General features: G+C 34.8%; 1 protein-coding gene across 1 annotated transcript in view; it reads right to left on the bottom strand.

The window, feature by feature from the left end:
• PKHD1L1 (PKHD1 like 1) overlaps positions 1-23,668 on the bottom strand; it is a gene marked incomplete at both ends in the record, with an annotated part of 150,274 nt that overhangs the window by 97,436 nt on the left and 29,170 nt on the right. Inside the window, 12 exons of the mRNA XM_079722158.1 lie at positions 1,977-2,149; positions 3,368-3,531; positions 8,792-8,916; positions 9,899-10,048; positions 11,518-11,631; positions 12,515-12,672; positions 14,646-14,789; positions 15,553-15,688; positions 15,996-16,155; positions 19,041-19,132; positions 20,439-20,707; positions 22,571-22,660. Coding sequence (XP_079578284.1) covers positions 1,977-2,149; positions 3,368-3,531; positions 8,792-8,916; positions 9,899-10,048; positions 11,518-11,631; positions 12,515-12,672; positions 14,646-14,789; positions 15,553-15,688; positions 15,996-16,155; positions 19,041-19,132; positions 20,439-20,707; positions 22,571-22,660 — 1,775 coding nt within the window. The remainder of the gene's footprint in view (positions 1-1,976; positions 2,150-3,367; positions 3,532-8,791; positions 8,917-9,898; positions 10,049-11,517; positions 11,632-12,514; positions 12,673-14,645; positions 14,790-15,552; positions 15,689-15,995; positions 16,156-19,040; positions 19,133-20,438; positions 20,708-22,570; positions 22,661-23,668) is intronic.

Genomic DNA, 23,668 nt, shown 5'->3' with positions numbered 1-23,668 from the left:
AGAAAATATATGCAAACCACATACCTGACAAAGGACTTATATCTAGGATATATAAAGAGCTTTAAAAACTCAATAATAGGAAAATAGTCCAATTAGAAAATGGGCAAAAGGCATGAACAGATATCACAGAAGAGGATATATGGGTGTTCAACATTATTAGCTATTAGGAAATGCAAATTAACACCAAAATCAGCTAACAGTATATAACCCATCAGAATGGTTAGAATAAAAAATAGTGATAATGCCAAATGCTGGCAAATTTGTGCAGACACTGGATCACTCATACATTGCTGGTGGGAATATAAAATAGTGCAGCCACTTTGGTAAAGAGTATGATAGTTTCTTACAAAACTGTACATGTGCTTACCATATGAACCCATAATTACACTGATGGGCAATTAACCCAGAAACTGAAAACTTACATCACATGGAAACCTATAGATAAATGTTCATAGCAGCTTTATTCATAACACCCAAAACCTGGAAACAACTCAGATGTCCTTCAAGGGGTAAGTGGTTAATAGACTATGGTGCATCCATCCCATTAAATGTTACTCAGTAACAAAAATGAACAAACTATTGATACATACAACAACTTGGAGGGGTCTCAAGGGAATTATGCTGAGTGAAAAAAGCCAATCTCAAAAGGCTAAATGCTAGTATGATTATATAAAGTCTGATTCCTTTTCCACAACATTGTCAAATGCCAAAATTATAGAGACATTAGTGGTTGCCAGACATAAGACTGTGCAGAAGGGAGGGAGGAGGGTGTGGCTACATAAAAGGGTATCATGAGGGATCCTTGTGATGGAACTGTTCTGTGGTGGTCAGCTGAACCTACACGTGCAATAAAAATTGTACAGAACTACACATACTCAGGCACACACAAATGAAAGCATGTAGAACTGGTAACATCTGAATAAGTTTGGTAAATTGTATCAATGTCAATTTTCTGGCTGTGCTATTATGCTATAGTTATAAATGTTACCATTGGGGGATAATGGGTGAAGGGTATGGGAATATTTATGTATTATTTCTTACAACTGCACATAAATCTACAATTATCTCAAAGTTACAGTTTTTAAAACAATTCATGAATCTGGACATTTAACATATGTGCACATACGTTATTAAATTTTGTTATTATATTTTGTAAGAGAGCTAAGAGACTGAAAAACATTTGCAAGACATTTATCTTGAATATACTAAGACTAAAACATTGGGCCTGGATAGGGTAAAAGCAATTTTCGTGGAACACTTACAGTTTTTCAGTCTTTTTAATCATAAAACTGTTAACACAAAGTTCTCTGTGAGACTCAAATTATAATATTTAATTATTATTTAACTTTTAATCTTGAACTTATTATATTTGGTTTTGGTTTGCTGTAGGAAATTATATTAACTAATTGTATATTTTTGTAAAAAATTAAATGTAAGAATACTCCTCATAATTGTAGCATTTAATACAGATCTTATACCCAAACAGTACAAAATACTGTCCAGATCCTTTTGGAATTATGGAAAACCATCTCTTTCCCCTTGTATCAATTTTGATACAAATAAAAATAAATGGTGTTTATAACAGAAACAATTTTAAAACATATGCAGAATCTCAAATTTTCTTTCAGTAATCTCTGTTCAAAGATCTTTATTGGGAGAGCCCACAAATTTTTCTTTTACCTCAACAGAGAAAACTACTTAAATCTGACTAGCTGATTCTTAAGGCTATTTCCTCCTGCTTTTTTCCCCAGCAATATATTTCATTAAAAAATTTTTAATGTTTAAAGTGAATTTTCATGCTCAAGTTCAACAAGCCTCTAAATCTTCCTTTTATCCTTAGAATAACTGTCTTGTTCTATTAAAAGATGTCTAATCTGTGTGTCAGTTCTTCATAAAAAAAAGATGTTTTAAGTTTACTAGGTCAAGGCTAATGTTTCATAAGTTGAAAATAGCTACTCATAAAATTCTAAGCTTACCTGCCCAAAGCTCACAGCCATCATGGGTATATTATAACTGCAATTACATGATGTCATGGTGACAGAATATTGGTTGGTCATACTTGATCCATTAATTTTGGTCTGATTCACCTGAAAGTGCTTTAAAAATATTCCTTTACTTGCTAATGCTGGAAGTCTTCTCTTTGGCATTTCTAGAGAACATAAATAAACAAAGTAAATGGGAGATAAAATTGCATAGCTTGTGCTGCTAAAAAGAAAAGCATCAAATAATATCCATGTGTCATGGAATAAGCTGTTTAAAATCAAATTTTAGAAAGAAGACCTTAAGGAAAGTAGTTTGTGAAACTTGGCAAACCTTCACTTCTAGAATATAAAGCTTTAAAGTCTTTTGATATATGAGCCTCAGTGGGTAAAACAAAATACTGAAAAGCCACCAAGCTCTGGGTTCTATGCAGCCTTCTGTGGGCCAGTTAGTGTTGCTCTGTTGTAGGTCCCTAAACGTGGTGCTCACTAGGATGTGTGCTCCATGAGGGCAGGACCAGGACTGCCTGGTCCTCTGCTCTTTCTTTGGTACTAGACACATTGCCTGCCACATTGTAGGTGCTAAATGAATGTTGCTTAAGGAACTACAACCTTTATCTCAGCACAAATCAGCTGTCTTATGTGCCCCACCAATCACAATGTAAGTCTGGTGACAGTGGATTCAAAAAGAGTGACTCAAAGTACAGTAACATTTAGTTTTTAGCCAGTTGAATCATGACCTTGCACTTGAAAGCTGTTCCAAAGGAAAGGATTCCAAAACTCCTCTGAAATATGGTAACAGTCACTTATTAAGGAGACTGTTTGGAGTTAGGCTGATTTTTAAAAAGACTGCAGTTTAATTTTTATTATTTTATTAGCATATCTCACATATATGAGTCTATTAACATAACTAGAAAAAATACTAAAACTCTGAGAAATAAAGTTTTCATTTACAGTTTTACTAATTATCACAATAAAGTCCATGGAAAGTTTCAGCTCATTCTTACTAGACAGATGTCAATGTCAATAGTTGCCTTTCAGGAACAGATCTCTATCTTGGTAGATGATTTCTCAAAAATCAAACAAGGCAAAATTAGAATGTTTGCCACAGTTTACTTGTAAACAGAATCCAGGACTATAAAACTAATTCCTGCTTTAATGACAAAGTTTACATTACGGATGCATTTATCTTTAGAATAATCACTTGGTCTTATTCATTAAAAAAATATATGATTTAAACCATAGCATTACTGAGATGAAAGAATAACAATATTTAGAGATTAATGTTTCTACCTAACCTACAGAATATAAATAACGTCCACAATAAGATTTTAGTACAAAGTAGGTTTATAAGGTTTAGGTTTTAGATATGAAATAATACAATATACCATCCAATGCTGCAATTGTAGATGTCTGTCCAATGTATACAATATCCACATAGAAAGACTGTGATTCTGATGCTTTCTGCAAACTAATCCTCTGAAGAGAAAAACTGGTCCCAGTGTATTTGGTTTGTATGAGATCCAGAAGGTCTATACAAGTGTAGGTCCAGCTGAAATACGGTTGTTTAATTAGGTGTATAGATCAGTTATAATGTTCAATGTAAACAAATACATTATAAAAAGCATTAAAATCTTAAACAGTAACAGTTTTTCTTTTCCCACATGAAGACCATAAGCAAGCTTTATTAGCACAAAAAAAACAGCCACAAGGGACAGCAAGCAGAAACTTTACATTGGCAGTGAAAGATTTAATGTTGTATCCAAAAGATAGGTTTCCTTTTATTTGTAACCTTGGCAGTAGACATAGGAATGTAAAATAACATTCTGTAGTGACAGGTAAGTAAACTAAGGAGCATGCACCTTGGTGGAAAGCATATAGAAACAAGACACAAGAATGAAGCAAACCATTTTAGTGGTGCCAGGGACAGAGCAGCAATTTCAGTCCAATACTAAGAAGCAAAACTGGAGCTTGATAATACTTCTGGAAGAGCTCAGGGGAGTTGCATTGTCCCCTATAACTAAGGGACAAAAGGTGCTAAAGTTATTTATAGAGTCAAATGGTTGCAGAGTGCCTTCTAAACGTATACTTTAGATTCAGAGTTTCCATTAAATATTAACTGCATTGGAATCTCATAAATTACATAAGCAATTTGGTTACAGGAGTTTGCAATAAAGAGATAAATACTGCCATTCAAATAACTAAATACAGTTCAACAATAATCTTTGCATCAGCTACCACTGTACTGATTAACTGACTAGTTTGGGCACATTCTATTCTCATTTTGAAACTTCATGGTTTACAAACTCATCATGGGATCCACCTCTAGTGCACCAAAGCTTAGACTGACATCATTTTAGAAAATTATATGCATAAGTACATTAAGTTAAAGTGCTCCTTAAATTAAAAAAGTATTTTGGGCCTCTAAGTAGACTTCTACTACTAATTATATGATTCCAAAGTTCTAAAACTACTTAGAAAAAATGGTACACTGAGCAGGACCCTTTTTAAGAGAAATGGAGACTACAAATGATATCAAAACTTAAAAAGCACATAGTGCTTTTGTGGCTAGATAATTCCATTTTCCAAAGGAAAACCAGATTTTACTTCTGGGATTTTGAAGCTTGATTTACAACTACAAACATCACTGGTTCTGGAGGGTTACAGAACAATGCTTTTTGACACTAACAATGTACTGAAAATAAACTAATGCTAACACACCTAATTGATCTAAGTAGACTGTCTGACCTACATAAAAGCAGGTCTAGAAATACCAGCTAGGAGAGTTTACGTTGCCTTGATTGGTAATAGTTTTTAATCAGAGAACCACCCTCTTTTAAAAATCATGATATTCTTGTTGAAAGATCTTGTAGCATTTAGGGTAAAGGAAGCCCATTAACTCCATCAAATGTAGGGCATCTTCAAATTACGGCACAGCAGAAAAACTGCAGACTAAAGGAAGGACCTACTTAGTGATATGGTAAGTGATGGTTTGACTAACATGGAAGAATTGAGATCTGTAAAATCTTCCAAAATCCTGTTGCAATAGAAGAATGAAATGCATACAGGTGGTGGTGATCAAAATTAAAATTGTGATTCCATTGTTCAACGTGGGCATGTAGGGATGTCCCTTCAAGAAGGACTTTCACTTCATAATGATCCATCATGGGATTACCCAATTTGAATCAAACTGGGTATGAGGCAGTGGGATATGTTCATTCTGTGCATAGACTTTCCATGCTCCTTGCCTATTAACATGGAGAGGACTGTCTTAACCCCTGGCACTGTTTCTTCCTATGTGATGGTCAACAGAGAGTAGTTGTGGCCTCTTCTGAGTCAACAATTACCCTAGGGAATTGCAGAATTGTTCCCACTCACTTCATTCATTCCAGGAGCTAACTTCGATCCCATTTTATATATTGAATTAAACTGTGCAATAGCCTCAAAAGATCTATTTATGCATGGGGAGGGGGAATCAACACTTTCTTCAATACTCCTCTGTCTCTTTCTGTCTCTGTCTCTGCTTCTCTCTCTTTCTGCCTATCTTCCTCTTCATCTTCTGTGGAAAACAAAGATGGATCAAATGTATAAAACATGCCAAAAGTGCAAACACAGGAGCCATACACTGTTTAATCAGATGCCACTGGAGGGTGAAATCTGAACTGTCAGGAAAAGGACATTTTTTTAAAGTATTAATTCAGGAAGATTACTTTTCTTTCATTGGCAGTGGGTGGGGAATCGGTTTTGCCTTCTTAAGTTTTTGTTAGAAAACAAAACCCAAGAGTGTCCTGCAACTTTCTCAGAGAGCAGCTTCTTATAGTTCATGCAAACACTGTCCACTTCATACACAGAGCTCACTCAGCTCCCTGTCCTTTGAAGTCCACTTCGAGTTTACCAAACTTCAGTATCTGATGAACTTTCTGTCTCTGTATGTAAAAAAAAATTTTGTTTCTTTAGATCCTATGGAAGCATGTCTAGATCTTGTTCATGGGGTAAAACACAAATAAGTATCTTTTAATGCTTATTCCAACAATCTAAGGAATATTCAGTGGGAGAATTTTCATGTGTCCTGAAGAATTCTTGGAAAGACTCTTCTTAAATATATTCTCTTTGACAAACATCTCTTGGGTATCTACTTTTTTTTTTTTTTTTTTGCAGTACGCGGGCCTCTCACTGTTGTGGCCTCTCCCGTTGCAGAGCACAGGCTCCGGACGCGCAGGCTCAGCGGCCATGGCTCACGGGCCCAGCCGCTCCGTGGCATGTGGGATCTTCCCGGACCGGGGCATGAACCCGTGTCCCCTGCATTGGCAGGTGGACTCTCAACCACTGCCCCACCAGGGAAGCCCGGGTATCTACATTTTAAGTATGGCTACCTATCTCATGGTTAGCGATTCTGACACCTATATTTAAAATCAGCTCCCAGTTGCCCTCACTTTATCAACTGATCAGAAAATCTGAAGGGCATTAGGGACACATGCTCAGGATATGATGCCAGAGGGATATGCATCAAATACAATATTTTATTTTGAAAGCTGAAGACTCTAACTTGCCTTCTTCCCTTAACAAAAGGTCATTCCACTTCTTCAGGGAGAAAGCCATAAGCACTGGCAAAACTTCTTTAAAAATTTCAGGTTAAAAAGCTGGGCTGGGGGCACAGGAGGGGGATGTATCTGAGGATACCTACGTCCAGGTCCCACAGTTCCAACAGGCTCTGCGTGCTCCCACCCACCTGTCTGTTCCATCGCCTGTCACTGCTTCTGTCACTGACCCAGTGGGCACATCTTGTTTTCTCCTGACGGAATTCAGGGACCTAGTGCCGAGGGAGCATCTACAGGCCCCAACTCTGGTTGTCTCCCCACTGTACCCCTTTCCCCCAGCTCATGAGGGATCCATCTGAAAAGTTTTTTAAACCTTTAACAAATAAGATTCCCCTTATAGTCCAACATATTTCTATGAGTTTTGGAGTATACACATTTCTAAAGGTATGGAATGAAAGCTGGTCCCTGCATTTTGAAAATAGTGTTGGGATGATCAAGAAAGCAGGAAGCTTGAAATTGCAGAGTTGGAAGTAGTTTCTTCATCCAGAATTTTCATCCAGAAGCGAACTCCCCCATCAACACTACCTTTGCAGGAATTCCCTGGTGGTCTCGTGGTTAGAACTCGTACTTCCACTGCAGAGAGCACGGGTTCGATCCCTGGTTGGGGAACTAACATCCCACAAGCCGTGCAGTGCAGCCAGAAAAGAAAAAAACTGCCTTTTCTTTCCATCTAGTTATTCTAATCTCCCTCATCATCTTACCTGTTATTTCTTGTCTTTGTTTTGTTTTGTTTATGGTTATCATTTGGTTCTATTTCTAACTTTGGATCATTTTCTCTTCCCTTCTGTCTGAATAGTTAAGCCGAGGCACTGACTCTGCCTCACACTTGCTCCATACACGGCAGTTCTGAGTGTTCATAATCCCACTCCTATGATGAGAATAGAAAAGTTCTCTCTATATATTACAGAATGGCAGCAACTTAAATGATAATGTATTAAAGTACAATGAAAACTATATAGATTGATACAGGATAGAGAAGATTTTTTAATGTAGCTATGACAGAAAAAAAACACAAAAGAAATGTATTAGAAATATTTTTGAAGACATGGAAATCATACCGTGGGTATTTTATGACATAAACTTTACATGAATAAAAAACCTTCTAAAATTGTGGAGAGGAAATGTTCTATATCTTTGCTGGGGTAATGATTACATAACTGTATACATTTGTCATGCTTACTGAATTATGCACTTAGAGTAAATTATGACATTATGTAAATTATACTTCAGGGCTTCTCTGGTGGCGCAGTGGTTGAGAGTCCGCCTGCCGATGCAGGGGACACAGGTTCATGCCCCAGTCCGGGAAGATCCCACATGCCGCGGAGCGGCTGGGCCCGTGAGTCATGGCCGCTGAGCCTGCGCGTCCGGAGCCTGTGCTCCGCAACGGGAGAGGCCACAACAGTGAGAGGCCCACGTACCACAAAAAAAAAAAAAAAAAAAAAAAAAATTACACTTCAATAAGCATGACTTTAAAATTTATGAGGAATACTTTTTAAAATAGAGAAGTTGTATGTGTGTGTATGTGTCGTCACTGTTTTAAGTAAAATTTTTGTGTGTATTGTATATGAAAATTCAAAGTCAAGATTGACAAATTTCAGAAGATATAATAAATAATGAAAACCAAAAATCATATTGCAGAACTAAATTGTGCTTGAGGTTATGACAGTCACAGTCATTAAACAGCTTTCTCTTGACTCATTTAGTTTCTTGCATTATACTTCTCTATCTGCATTTTTATGTGTCTAACTTTTGGCAACCAAACCAAGTATTTAAGAATATCTTATCTCCCTTAACTTTGGTATGTTCATCAAAATATTTTATTTTCTCCATTTACACATTCATTTTGTTTTTCAGTGATCAAAGTCTAATGATAATCTTGCGCTAAGGCGGTTTCTTTCTACCTTCCTTCAGTAACTAGAAACATTATTAGATTTAATAATATATAATTTAAATTCTAAAGTTTACCACTGTTTTGTCTTTTAAATGGTCATGGGTGATGATGACACTAGACCAACTTTTATTTTCATAATCTATAGATTTATTTTTGGCACAACTGTCTCTGTTAGGAAGCTTATGTAGAAGGCAGAAAAAATTGCAGTTAGATCCATGGTGCACACGATTTCTCAAAAACAAACAAACAAACAAACAAACAGATTTTACCTTCATAGTTTACATACTATAATTAAAAATTTTCAGATTCATAGTGTAACTTACTTGTTTCCATATGCAAAGTTATATGTAAATTGTGTATCAGTGCTTCTAGTAATCTTGCTTGTGTCTTGGTATTGAAATTTTAGACCAATATAATTTGCCAAGAATCCTTTGTATGCTAAACATAACTACACAGAAAATATTAAAAAAAAATCAGTAACAATATCTTACCATTAAATTGTTTTGTAGCAATTCAAATGAAGTCAATCCAATCCAATAAATATCTATTGAGCATTTTTTATACAAAATGTATCAGAACACAGAGGAAGGAATGATTAATTTCAGACAATGAGATGCAGAAGAATTGGGGAAGATTTTATAGAAGAGGAAGGAGTTGATGTGACCTTACAATTAATGATTCTTTTATTGTTTTCTTAGATATGATTTCCTTAAAAACTCCCTCTAGTCATGGAGCTATATAAGGATTAAGGCCAGTTCTAACTAAACTCTTCAATGAATTTAAAACTCCATTACACATAGAGAAGACAGAGAAACATTCAGGTAGATTAACTAGGATGTGAATGCAGCTGAACATTTAGAGATGTCACCATACAATAGTTATTAAATACTAATTTTAATGGTCTACAACTCCTTAAAAATGCCAGAAATATTTAGAACTTTAGAACATGTGTTACAAGTTGAGAATTTTAAAACAAGAGAAAGGGTAAATCTACTATATTGCTAGTCTTAGATATCTATCCTAAAACTGCCATCTCCTCTGCTCGTGATCTTCCTTTACTTTTCCATGACTGGATACCCAAGATCACTCTATGACAGTTATCTATTTTTGTTTCTTCTTAATTAATGAAGGAATAATGAGGAGATTATATATTTTAAATTGTTTTAGTATTTACATTTGTGTGCAAATAATTTTTTTCTGAAATTATAAGATAAAGCAGAATACAGGTGCACGGTACTATGTATTTTTTAAATTTCTTTTTTTGAGAATCAACAGACGAGGAAATCACAAGCACAGAATTGAAGCATGGTGCCTGTCCAACGTGATGTGACTTCACATGACAAGCAATTTTCCTTGTCTTAAAATCTCATGAAATTTTATTACCAAGGTATTTTACAAATTTAATTAGCATATCATTTTGTTGAGCTTACCTGATTATAAGGAAATAATAAAATGTCTCCATATGGTAGTCTGTTTGGTTTAACATCTGCTGAGTCAAAAAGAACAGCTGGGTTTTTCAGGGAATAACGACCACAGTAAGCATCAGTTTCAGCTGTCTTTTGCCCTCTATTAATATGCTCCTACAGAAACAATAATATTTCAAATGAAAACATGATTTATTGCCCTACTTTACTCCCCAACATCTTCACCTAAGTCATTCAAGTTTCAACTCAGATCCCACTGCTTCCCAAACTGCTTTAACTTGAAATGTTTTCTCTCTTCTTTGAAAGTCTAAGGCTCTCATCCTATAACACTCATTTAGATACATACTCATATAATCCCTTGTACCTGTATTTGACTATTTCCCAAGTCCTCTCTTTCCCCTTATATTATGAACTCCTTAAGGATATTTATTCACTCCTTCCACAAATGATTTTTTGTGTTCATTCCATGCCACATTTTTACTTGTTTGTTCATTTGCTTGTTTTTTTGTTTAATCTTCAGGGTTCAAATACTGAAGAACCCTATCCCTACACACAGGAGCCTACCAGTTTGGGACAAAGGAACCAAGGATTATAAAACCAAGGCTGAAAGGAGTCATCTAACTCACATAAAAGCATCAAAAAAGATGACTCGGAGAAGTAACAAATGAATTGCCTTTAAGAATAAACAGGAGTAATTTAAAAGGGAAAGGGAGCCAAGGGGCGTCAGAGAGAGTGTAAAATATGTGCAGAGAAGTGGGGACGTGAGAGAGTGGTGCTGGGAAACTCAAAGAGTCAAGGTAAAGTGTAGCCAAGAATGTGTGTTGTGATGATGATGATGATGGGAGATGAAGTACGAAAGGAGTATGATGTAAACTACTTGTTCAATTGTCTTGGCTGCAAGTACTACATTCAGGATAGGAGAACCCAAATACATGTATATTTATTGAAACAGGTTGAAAACGTAACCCATTAAATGATTTTCCCTTTTCTTCAATAATAAATCTGTTTGCATAAAGCATGACATGATATATATTTTTAAGGACTCATTTCTGGGGTATTGATCTGAATTGAATAACTAGCCTATATATTTCTTATTCTTATGGTATTCATTTGGAAATGGTGAATATCTGGCTTCCTCAAGTCTTCAAAATAAGAATTAGGAAGTTAATTATATTTTAAATTTATTGTACATCAAAGAAAAATCTTTGTATTTCATCAAGAAGTAAATCATGACTAGGCATTGTACTAACTGACCAGAAGCAAGGGAAGCAATTTACTATATAACGCTCTATTACAAATGGTATTCTCTGAAGCCAATGAGGAAAAAGAATATACTCTGCATCTAAATGAAGAAAATAAACAAAAAACCCTATAGATCTCACATTTACCCATCTTGCCTACTTTCTCTTGATTAAGAAAATTCATGTGTGTTTTTACAAATGAGTCATTTTATAATGCAGGAAGATGCTAGAACAGACCTTACCAATAAATGTACGACAAAATTATACTTGCAACTTGACTTTAAATGTGAAAGGAATTAATGCTAATTCAAAAAATGACAAAATTCCAAACATTTATATGATTTCTTATCTGGTCCATTTCACAGTTCATTAAATATTCCATACCAGGTTAAAATCAGTTTCATAACCTCTGAAGTATTTCACAACAAATCCTTCTTCAAAATTTGCAATTTGCGGTGGACACTTAGCGCTAACCATTTCTTCCACTGCTGCCTGAAACTAAATTAACAATATGGGCTTTAGTAACTTCTTTATGAAGAGTTAGAACATTACTAATTTAACTACTAATTCTACTAATTAATTAAAAAATAATTTCATAATTCCCATGTTAGCCATAATTATGAGGTCATTTCCTAAATAATTTCAAGTTAATATGTGATAATTTCAGTATCCAATGACTGTTTCAAGACTTTTATTTTAGAATGACAATAGTTATATCCAACTGGCTGATCTTAGCGTATTTAGTTATTACATAAGGCAGGCATATTGGTTTAGTAGTTTTTTAAAGACAGCAATGAGGCAAACTTAAATGAATTAGCACCTAATTAAACAGATTCCAAATGAATAGTTTTCCCAATTAATGCAAAATTAACTGGAAAAAATATATACTCCAATGCATTGTTTCTCAAAAGAAGAGATACATATACTGTAATCTTTTACTATTATTTAAGAAATAATAATTCTGGATTATACAGGAACTGGCACACATGTATGAGGTCTATAATTCCCATACCATATTTCTCTGATAAAGCACAGATATTTAGAATTAAGGACTTGAAATAGTTCACAATCTTCAGTCATCAAACAAATATTAACTCAAACTCATTGTACAGGTAGTTGTTGAAATGCAGTAATTCACAAGCAAACATTCCTCATGAGCAGCTGCCCCATATGCAGATACCTGGATCCTGCTGGCACAGATCCAAGAACTCCCCTTTCACTCCCTCTGTCATTGTGATATTTCCTCCCTTCTCCACTCACTATGAGTTGGCTCCAACCCACCATGCCAAGGAGGAGATGTATTACTACTCCTTAAAATGTGTTTTTATAGAAGGCTGATGCTTAAGTGGCTTTCTGTTTAAAAAACTAACACAGAGCATACTTCAGCTTCTGATGACTGCGGCATAAGAGGCGTAGAAGTGATCCCATCCCAATTCAGCGTGAATGTGTCCAAACTGGGTTTTCCTTTGGTTTGTTCTGTAATAGCCAGTGTGACATTGTTCCCTTCAAATACTTCATAACTGAGCAGATCGAAGTCTCCTGCAATGAAGTACCAAACAGAATTTGAAGAAGTTAATTAATTAAATACCAATATATCCATAATAGAAACTCAGATGTAACAAAACTGGTTTTATTTAGAATTGTATTATCACAAAAAAAGGATAAATGGAGAAGATGCAGATCCTTAAATCTGAGATTTAGCCATAGTAGAAACAGCAAAACAGCAGATAAAGTGCTATATATTTAAGGTTCTGTTTTTGTAGCGTAAAAGGAAGTTTTGTAAGATAAACAAAAGTTGGCATTGGGATCATGAGGTAAAAATCAATGGGCAATAAAATATTCCAAAAATTCTTTAAGTTTTGTTCCAGTACCATCATCTTAGTATAAAGGGCTAGCCTGGGAAATTGCTATTTTCTTTAGTTACAAATGGAGTACAAAGATGAATTCCAGGAAATAGCCCCATGCCTGCAAACATTGTTTATACAATCTCACTGAAAGGAATAAGGCCTTGTCCTCACATGTCTCTCTTCTTTGGGAGGATGCTTTAACAGTGGAATCCTGCTGACTTTCTCTGTTGGGTAAAGTCCTAGAATTTGCCCAGTTATGATTCTGTTACCATATTTCTTAAGGTTTCTGTTGAAGTCTTAAAATTTTTCTCTGATCTAAAAATATGTTTCTGAGAGAACAAAGATAACCATATCTTCATTTAGATAGCATTTTGACAATCTAACCTTTGGGAAATTTTTAGAACTTCAATTCATGTTAAACAGAATTCTTTACTCTCTGCTCAACAATCAAATTAACAACTTCATAAAATGAGACATAAACATTGAAGTAAAAGTTTACTTATATGAATTGGAAAATAGTGACTGTGCAAAGAAAGGAAACACATATTCAGGGACCTATTTCATGAGCTAAATATCCCAAATACCCAAATCGGTTGCTAAACTTGGCTTTAAGACTTGAAAATGTGACACTTGAAATTGTAAGACTTGGTGCAGTGGTTAAGAATCCGCCTGCCAACGCAGGGGACACGGGTTTGAGCCCTGGTCCGGGAAGATCCCACATGCTGCAGAGCAACTGAGCCAATGTGCCATCTATTGAGCCTGAGCTGTGGAGCCCGCGAGCCACAACCGCTGAAGCCCGTGCACCTGGAGCCTGTGCTCTGCAACAGGAGAAGCCACCGCAATGAGAAGCCCATGCACCGCAACGAAGAGTAGCCCCCACTCATCGCAACTAGAGAAAGCCCACGCGCAGCAACAAAGACCCAACGCAGCCAAAAATAAATAAAATTTAAAAAAAATTTTTTTAAACTATAAAACTTGCAGAAGAAAAATAGGAAAAAATTAAAAGAAAAAAATTGTAAGACTTGAAAATGTAATAAGAAGTTAATAGCCATTACTTGAAAAGGATAAAGAGGTCAAATAATTTTGGAAAATGCTGTATTAAATACAGGTGCACTGCTTTTTTTGTTTTTCTGTTTTTTGTTTTTTGTTTTTATTGTTGTTTTTGTTTGTTGCTCATTGCCAGAGTCCTTGGGGATTTTAATATTCTATAATGAGCTCTATCAACCTTCAAGGAGAAGTTGTGGTATACAGTGTTTCCCACGGGGATTTGACCAGAGAATCCTTTTATCAAACAAGATCTAGCCAGACTAGTGTCTCCTGAGAAATACTGATTCACTTAAATTTCATTTCCAGAAATAATATCTTCACTAATTTTTGCTAAATGTAAAGTAGGCTACTACACTGATAGTGTATTTGTAGTATATAGCGTGTATATCTCATGCATTGGAGTTGTACACTCCTTGAAGTACAACTAAAGTTTAAATTACAATAGAAAAAAATTAACCATTTATTTCTGTTTCTCCTGAAGGTGATCAAGGCTATGAATGTATTTACTTTCCCCTGTCATTTTATGGAGCTTTTACCTTTTTCAGTGGAGTTGCACAGGATACAAACTTGTTTCCTACAAAAAACTTTACAGAATTGCAAAATGAAATACATGCTTACCTCTAGTTGATATAAAGGTTACCATGTAAACATAGCTCTGAGGATTTTGTGTTCTTATTACTTGAACTGTATCCGGTTTTATAGACCAGAGGTCATTCAAGGCTGATTGCAGTATGAAGTCAGAAGCATCAGCAGGTAGCCAGACTTTTCAATGAATTAACAAAAAATTAAAGTCAAATGATTAGGGGTTTTAATAAAAAAAAAAAGAGTTGAAATCTCTGCACTATCACAGCCAGCACTGATGTCTCATATTTGAATTTTTTAAAGTACCTATAGTCTGTACCATCAGTTATCACTTAATGAAATTACATTTTGAAATTGATTCAAGTTCAATAATATTGACTACTTAATTGGATTGTGATCTATTGAGGATAGGGCTCATATTTTATTGTTTTAATATTCCCAGAGTAATAAGCATTGTATTTGGCAAACAGCAAGCACTCTTCAATATTTACTCATTGAAACAATTAACAGAAATAGCAAAATTATTTTTTCAGGGTTTTTAATAAAATATAGAAATGCAATATCTTCATTAACAGATAAATTAGTGTCTCATAGGTCTTTGAGAAACTGAAATGTCTATCTCTATAATGATGAACTTAATACCTATTAACTTACACCTGTGAGTCACAGATACATAAACTCCTTATGTGTGTTTAGATATACATTTATCATGATCCTTATAGAAGAAAATAATAGTATATATCTGAAAGCTGTTTTTACTGATGTCATTTTCTATCCCAGTCTGAAGAGTTTTTTCTTCATAATATATTTTTTTGCTTCTTTGTCTAGCATACTATTAAAACTATATTTTCCAGACAGTAGAATTTGACTAGAGCAAATACCTTTTTATAATTTTGTCTATACATGAAGAGTAATAAAATCTCCCTTATTATTTACAACTTACCAGTTTTTTCCATGTTATAGATTAATCTATATTGGTAAAGTGAACAGAAATTAGCTTCCACACATGGGCCGGTTACCATGATCTTCTGCACTTCATTGGTTGCATTAGTTGTTTCCCAATTTTCCAATGTTATAACCTATTTCCCAATTTTAAAAAGCATATACTTACTATATGGAAAAATACATTTTAAAAGCATCATAAGTCAGCTATTCAATGCCTCTACATTGCCCTATCTTATTGCAAATGATAAACTATTTTAATGTGTAAGTCATCAAATAACAGACTCTTTGGTTTATAATTACAGATATTCCAAGGCACAATTCAGTAATTTTCCATGACTGTTTTCCCCCAAAACAGTATTACCTAGTAAAATTAATAACCAAATAGAGCTCCTATATTTGAGCATTTACTTTTTACAAAGTGGATCTATAATCATAGCAAACCTGTACTTCCTGGACAATTGTCGACTGGGATTTGATCACTTGTTCTTCATTCACTGCATCTTCTGTTTGTTGTTCAGTATAGACATTTCTATACTGGTACAGTCCAACATCCACAAAAGCACTTAGTCTGTACTCCTGCAGCAAGATTTCAATGTAATATCTGGAAAATAGTGTAACTAAAGAATGTAACTTTTTCTCCAGAGCACTTGTCATGAATTTTTCTTTCAATGAATAAAATTTCAATATGATATAAAACACCTGCTTGTTAAATGATTTATATTGTAGTATCCCTGATTTTAACTATTAAAATATTAAGTTTCATAGCAGTTTGCTAAAAGAAAATGAATTATGTAAGATATCTGCGTTAGAGATAAAGAGAACGATGAATTCATTCAGTTTTGTCAATAAATATTTATTGAAAAAGATCCTATCCCCTATCTTCAAGGATCTTAAAACAAAATTACATTGTAGGTTATAACATAAACTTCCTGACATAAAACAGAGGACGCACAGAGGTTAAATACTTAAACGTGTGTAAGGAAATGTCAGGCAGACTTAGACTTGTATCTGAGTGGTTGTATGTGTCACCGATGAAAGTTCTTACTCTAAGTTCCTTAAATATTGCCTCCACTTGTAACTTGGGAAACAACACACTGCCGCAGGAAACTTTTACTGATTAGATTGATGATGGCCCTCTAATAAGTTGGATGAGATTCACACCTTAAATTTGGAATTCTTGATTCCTGAGGCCCCGTGCCCATCATCCAAATGCCTATCCAGGATAAGGTGTTCACTAATCAGCTGTTACAGGTGTGTGAAAAGCTACTGCTTCCCTATCTAAATCTCTGTCAGTGTAACCACTGCTCGCATCGTTGGAGAGGCCAGCTAGGAGTTCCTTTAAATTGCCTCACATCATTCAACAGATACTCTTGTAAATGGAGAATAAGTATCCACAGTTCATGTAAGACTGTAAATGAGGGGTATTTATTACCTCCTATCTGGCAAGGATGCTGGGGCTCTGGGTCATTTCCCCCATAGAACTGATACTGGAGGATTACATCACGCTTTTGGCTGCCCTGAGAACCTGTTTGCCAGCTCGGTCAAATCAATGTGGGCAATACTAATTAGGGAGCAGGATTCGGAGAAGAACCATTAAATTCTGTATCCTTACTAGCAGCTTAAAAATATTTTAAGGCACTTTCTATGTGCTAGACACTAAGCACTTCACAGACATTATTATATTTAATATTCACAAAATCCTATAAAATATATATTATTGTTCTGTTTGATCATATGAATAACAGAGACTAAGAGAACTTAAAGACTGAAAATTTATTTAAAAGTTAGTCACTGAGGTAGGATTCAAAGTAGAAAGGGGGGTGACCAAAGCGATATGCACTTAGAGATAAGGCTATATTATTTGAGTAAAATGAACTGGCAAGACAAGCTACCTTTGGAAAGGTCCCAGGGACCACTGTGCAATAAACCAGCCTGCGTGGCCTCATTTCAGGATACACAACCATCATTATAAGTGCCAGTGTAAATTTCAAGGTAGTTTGGAGAGGCACAGATACCAGGGGCAAGATGTATTACAAGTCACCTTCATGCAAGCTCTGTGCTCTTGCCAAGCAGGTAAATTGAACTCATTTTCCAAGGTCAAGGCAAAGCCTGAAGGTGTATTGACACTTAATAGCAATAGGTATTAACGAGATACTCCATTTACTCTGAATTGGCCCAGTGAACTTGGTTAAAAAGGAAAATGGTTAAGTTTAGAAAGAAGTGATAGTAGAAGGAGGAGGAGAAAAAGAATGGAAAGCTTATTATTCCTAAGACTTTAGTGAGAACACTTAGTGTGATTTCTCTCAGGTACCATTGATCTCAACCCTCTCTGTCCAGCTCCATCACATCTTCATGGTGCTGCCTATGAGCATAATCTAATCAATATCTGGAAAGGTGACATGGTAAATGGAAAAAAAAAAAAACCAACTCCTCCCATCAAGAAGTGAAGTGTATTTCTTCACCCACTGAATCTAAGTTTGGCCATTTGCTTTGGCCAATTGGATATTAGCAAATATGACACAAGCAGAATTTAAAAAGTACCTGTGCATTAGGAATTGCCCTCTTAACTGCTGGGACACCGTGACAAGCCTGGGCTAGCCTCCTTGAAAATGAGGGACCATGTGGAGTGAGACATCCCAGATATCTCAGTTCCCATCAGGACAGCTGAGGCTCCTGATATGTGAATGAGGCCATCCTGGACCGTTAACCACCAACTAAATAGTCAGGATCAAAAGAACTACCTAGCTAATCACAAAACTGGGTTGCTTTAAGCTACTAAATTTGGGGGAATGGTTTCTTACGTAGCAAAACCTAACAGATACAAATGGTAAATGGAAGAAAATTTCAATGAAACTTTTGATGTTCTCCATGTAACTTAGCTATTTTGCATATATCATCTTTTACCTTCCTGTTTTCTAGGAATCCTGAATTGACTTTTTGAATGGGATTATTAGCTATTTGAATAATATCCTCATTTTCTCCCTGGAATTGACCTTTTAGCACTAAATAAGTACTCCTTAAGGGCAGGGAATATATTTTAATATCCTTTGTATTAAATTTCTAGTACCTGGTCCAGGGTCTGGAATAAATCAAGAAAATATTAAATATATATTAATTATGGTACAAATCCATGTGGTTTTTGTGATTTTTCTCTAGCAATAGAGAAAATAGGAGAAGAGAAATTAGATGGCTGGATTGACTGAAAGGTCCTAATAAGAAACTAAAGCAGGATTAAGTAAATTTCACAAAATTGTAATTTCTGCAACAGGAATAATTTAGATTTCAAATTTTCCTGGTTAGCTGAATGCCAGTATGCTTGAAAATACAGAAACAAAGCTTAACAAATTATAGAGAATGACCAATTATAAATTAAACTAATAAACTAGTATCACTTCTACCAATAAAACAAATTGAAAATATTTTTATATATAAAATTATAGTTTTTAAATATTACACAATAATTTAAAGAAAAGAAAAAAACCTTACTCTTTTCCTTTTTGAAGATGAATGTCATCTGATCTTTGTGTTGGGCTGGAAAAATAACTGTTGGCATTGGAAGAATGATAGGCAATCCTCATCTTATCCCAAAAAGACAGAGAGAGACAGAGAGAGAGAGAGGGGGAGAAAAGAACTTATTAATAAGCCTTTCCAGCATTTATTTATCATTTATTTTTTCTGTCAGTCTTAGAACTTTTATGAACAGAAAAATGTGAAAATATTTCACATTTTTCTTCTAATATCTGTTTTTCATGATGAAATGGATTTTAAAAAATTATCAAACCTCACTTCACCCCTTCCATCCTTAACTAACATCAACTCCACTATTCCATGAACTCACACAGAACATAGTTTTTCCACAATTAGAACTGCAAATGGGAAATTTAAAGATCCATACAGGGAGGAGGTTGTTACTGTTAAATAAAATATTCTTTTGTTCTGCTGAGAACTTTGAGGGACTTAATCCAAATGAGATCATTAAAAGGAGGTCTGAAAGATGCCAAAGATTACTAATTGGGTCTGCATACTAGAAAGAGAAGACTTTGGGCTTCCCATTAGAAATGACTATACTGTCTTTAAAGGAAACATGCTGAAAAGCTACAGTAAAATTGGAATTCATGTGTTATAGGCAGGAATTTAAACTTGTTCATCCAGTTTGGGAGACAACCTTGCCATATATATAGTGATTCATAAAATGTTCTTATGATTTGATTCATTAGTTTCACATTTGTGAAACTGTCCTAAAGAAATAACATAAAATACAGAATAATTTATTGAACACAAATGTTCAATTGAGTACGATTTGTGGTCATAAAAAATCAGAAGTAAGTTAAAAACTTATCAGTATGGGGAAAGGTAGTAAACTCATGCAATAGCATACTATTCAGTCATCAAAAATGGTGTTATATAAATTATTTAATAATATGTGAAAATACTAATACATGACAAAAATGACTATAAAATTGGATGTATGATCCTATTTATGTAAGAAACAAAATACAGACAAAAGGAGATAATAGACTTTAATCTCATGACCAAGTAATAGTGAAACAGATCTAGCAGGATAGTGAAATACTTGTACTCTTCTCCAAATTTCCTATGTGTGACCACAATTCTTTCATAATAAAAATAATCTTCAGTTTTAAAGGAAACGTATGTTTTTTTTTGTTGTTGTTAGAGAAAATTTAGGTATGGTAAAGCAGTTTCTTTCAGGCAATGGGTTTTCTAACAACTTTATGGTTCATACCACATGTGTTAAAATAGCCAAGAACCCACCACATAAATTCGTTAATATATTCATTGGTTTTTGTGTAGAATAAATGGGATATGTATAAAGGTTATCATATTGTTTCTATAATATCAAGTAGTATTCTGTGGTTTCCCTACCTTATCTTCAGGAAGTCCAGTCTGGCTGAAATAAATAGCATAACGGTCATCACCTCTGATGTAGAATCTATAAAAATCAGAATCTGGAGCCACCAAAAATCCACTGAAGCGTGCAACAAATGTATCTTGTCCCATAGGCCAAAGATAGGAAGCTGAATCTACCCAACTGGCACCCATGTACCCTGGAGTTTTTTCATTGTATTCGAGTATCTCTTCAAGATGTAATGGACGGCTACTATTCCATACCTCAAGCTTTAGGCCTCTCCCACCTGAACATAACAAAATAAAAGAAGGCTTTCATCAGAATTTTCATGTGGTATCTCAATGTCTTTTACTTGGGTAGTGATTATAGGTATTCTATTTCTATTCACATTTTTACAGCATGTGTGTAAACAAAACAATTACACGTATCTCTATGTGTATCTGTACCCAGAGGATAGACTGCTGTTAAGACAGTCTGCAATTTATTATTTCACATATCTGTCCCTCAGATTCTACATATGTAAAATGAGAGTAATATTATGATTGGCATGCCTACTATGGGGATTAGATATCATACATATGTAAAATACCTGGTACTTAGAGAATGCTTTACATAAGATAGTAATAATATAATAATTATGATTTTTGATATGACTGATGTTGCTTTATATAGTCAAGACTCAAAACTTCAAGATTCAGACCATTTGATTACAAAATCTTCACCCTGATCATTCTCTCTAATAAAAGTTACTCAATTAATGCCTCAAAGAACAGACACTGTTGGCCTTAACATTTCTGTCAGTATTTGTTTTTCTTCTTTTTAACATTACTTTTGCTCTAGGATTTCTCCTCCTTCTTGGACAGAATCAGAGAGAGAACATTCTCATTAAAGTGAACTTACACTTGCCAGTGTAATTTTTTCCTAATCATAATGAGCCGTCTCACTTTTTATTTTTCTTCTTTAAAATACAACAACAATCAGGCTCAGGCCTTAGTTCAGCGGCCTTAGGCTTGTCTGGAGTGCCTGAATCTGGAAAATAATGGCTACTACTCTTCCCCTGGTGAGAGAAAAGCTTGAGCACTTCAACCTTTTATAGCAGCAGCATGCTCTGGTATATACAACTTTCTTTAAAGTAATCAATTATAAATATCAAAATTCTCCTCTTAAACTGGTCAATTTTTAAATATCATTCAAAACAAGGACATTTAAGAGGTTAATCAAATGAATTTATTTGGCTTCAAATACCAATCAATGACACAATTATAAACTGATTTCACTGAGTGCACAGGATGAGATACAGAATCCACGCACACACATGCACAGCATCAAGGTGGTCTAGTTGCAGATATCAAGGCCATCAGGTGCACTTTCACTGGTCACAGGTGAAAATCTGAAAAGAATTTTGTGTTCCGTTTCTCTCATCCTTGTGATCATGCCTAAATCATTCTAGACAAATAAGGATTTAACCTCTGACATTTATTTTTTAACCAGGAATAAGCATTTTAAAATTTTCCATGTAGCCTGTACCAAAATTTAGTAATAATCATTTGATCTGAAATAAAGGCACCCTCATACTCTATCAATAGAGTTTTCACAGGGTATCTGAGTAATTTAGGCCAGGTTTACCTCCACTGGTGCAGCCTTGATGCAGCTATATTAATAGAAAAATTTCCTAATCCAGAAAGTATAAAGAAAAAAACTAGAAAGAAATTTATTATAATTCTCACTACAAATTCTAAAAAATACAAATAATATTTTTTGTTACTATGTTACAGGCTGAATGTTTGGGTCCCCTCAATACTCAGATGTTGAAACCTAATGCCCAATGTGATGGTATTAGGAGGTAGGGCCTAATAAATAGGATAAGTGCCCTTATGAAAGAGACCCCACAGAGGTCTCTTCTCCCTAGCTCTGAGAAGGCCTCATCTGTGAGAAAGCAGGTCCTCACCAGATCCCCAATCTGCCAGTGCTCTGACCTTTGACTCCTATCCTCCAGAACTGTGAGAAATCAATGTTGTTTATAAGCTACCCAGTCTATGGTATTCTGTTATAACAGCCTAAACGGACTAAGACACGAAAGATATCTGTCAATAATAATATTCCTCCTATGCAAATATAGAAATGGTCCTTCTCCCTTTTGTTGACTTACCTGTATATACAGCTCTGAGAATATCAGGTTTAGGGGGTGTCTTGCAACATATGCTATTTTCTGTGACATTCAAAATATCACAGGCTTGACCTACAGAGAAGCAAGGGCAGAACTATTACTACAGAGCTTCTGAATGCAAATCACATCAGCCTATCTCGGAGTGCCTTCTCAATTAAAGCTAAGTTGCAAAAGCAAGAGGCAAAGTTGAAGGGTCTTAATTTCCTTTACGTATTCTCCATGAAATCTTTAATGGTGGTTTTGTGGTGGTTAATGGTGGTTTTGTCCAACTTTTTCAAATGAAAACAAAAGGAATAATAACTTGTAAGTGGTGTTTTCACAGACAGATGGAAACCAAAACAGACAAGATTCTAAATAACAGTTGTTATACATAAGCACAATTAGACTTCAGTAAGAGTGTACATTTTAGACCCCCATGTATTCCACACAGTGCCTCATGTAAGGTCAGCCCTCATTAACTATTTACTGAAATGGAAATAACCCATGAACAGTGAAGCAAGGGAAATGGAAGAAAGTATGTTTGCCACATTTTGTTTGGTGGCCTGGAAAATGTATACTTCAGCACAACCTTTCACTATTTTGAATGCTTTGTGAATGCAAGATCATTGAACTAGAAAACAGTACATTTTAACAGTATATTAAACTAACTTAACCCATTTTGTTTGGAGCAAAGGAAAGATACAAAAACCAATCATTATTTTCAAGAAATTATTGGGGATTCAAAAGCTCAAATCTGGCTGTAACATTAATGGCAATGAAATATTTAAAAATTTAACATGTTATCTTTGTATATCAGCTGTATCATTATATCAGATCGTAAAACATATTATATATATTAAAAATATTTTATGTCCCTGCTTCTAATATTTAAAATATAGTGTCTGATCAGAATAACATATTATATGAAAGTTTAAAAGCTTTTGGCCTATGCAGGTGGCCAGCGAGGATTCATGGAGATAGGAAAGACATTATATGAATGTTACACGAGGTTGCTTTCTATGAATTTCTTTTCTTGAAATCACATTTTGGCTGGCTCATTAGCAGATTCCTTAAAAGTAGAAAGTACCTAAGCAGCGGGCT

This window comes from Hyperoodon ampullatus, assembly GCF_949752795.1.
Source record: "Hyperoodon ampullatus genome assembly, chromosome: 17".
In the NCBI taxonomy this organism is placed as follows: Eukaryota; Metazoa; Chordata; class Mammalia; order Artiodactyla; family Ziphiidae; genus Hyperoodon; species Hyperoodon ampullatus.
The sequence above is the reverse complement of the archived record's forward strand: the minus strand, read 5'-3'. Positions and strand labels throughout refer to the sequence as shown.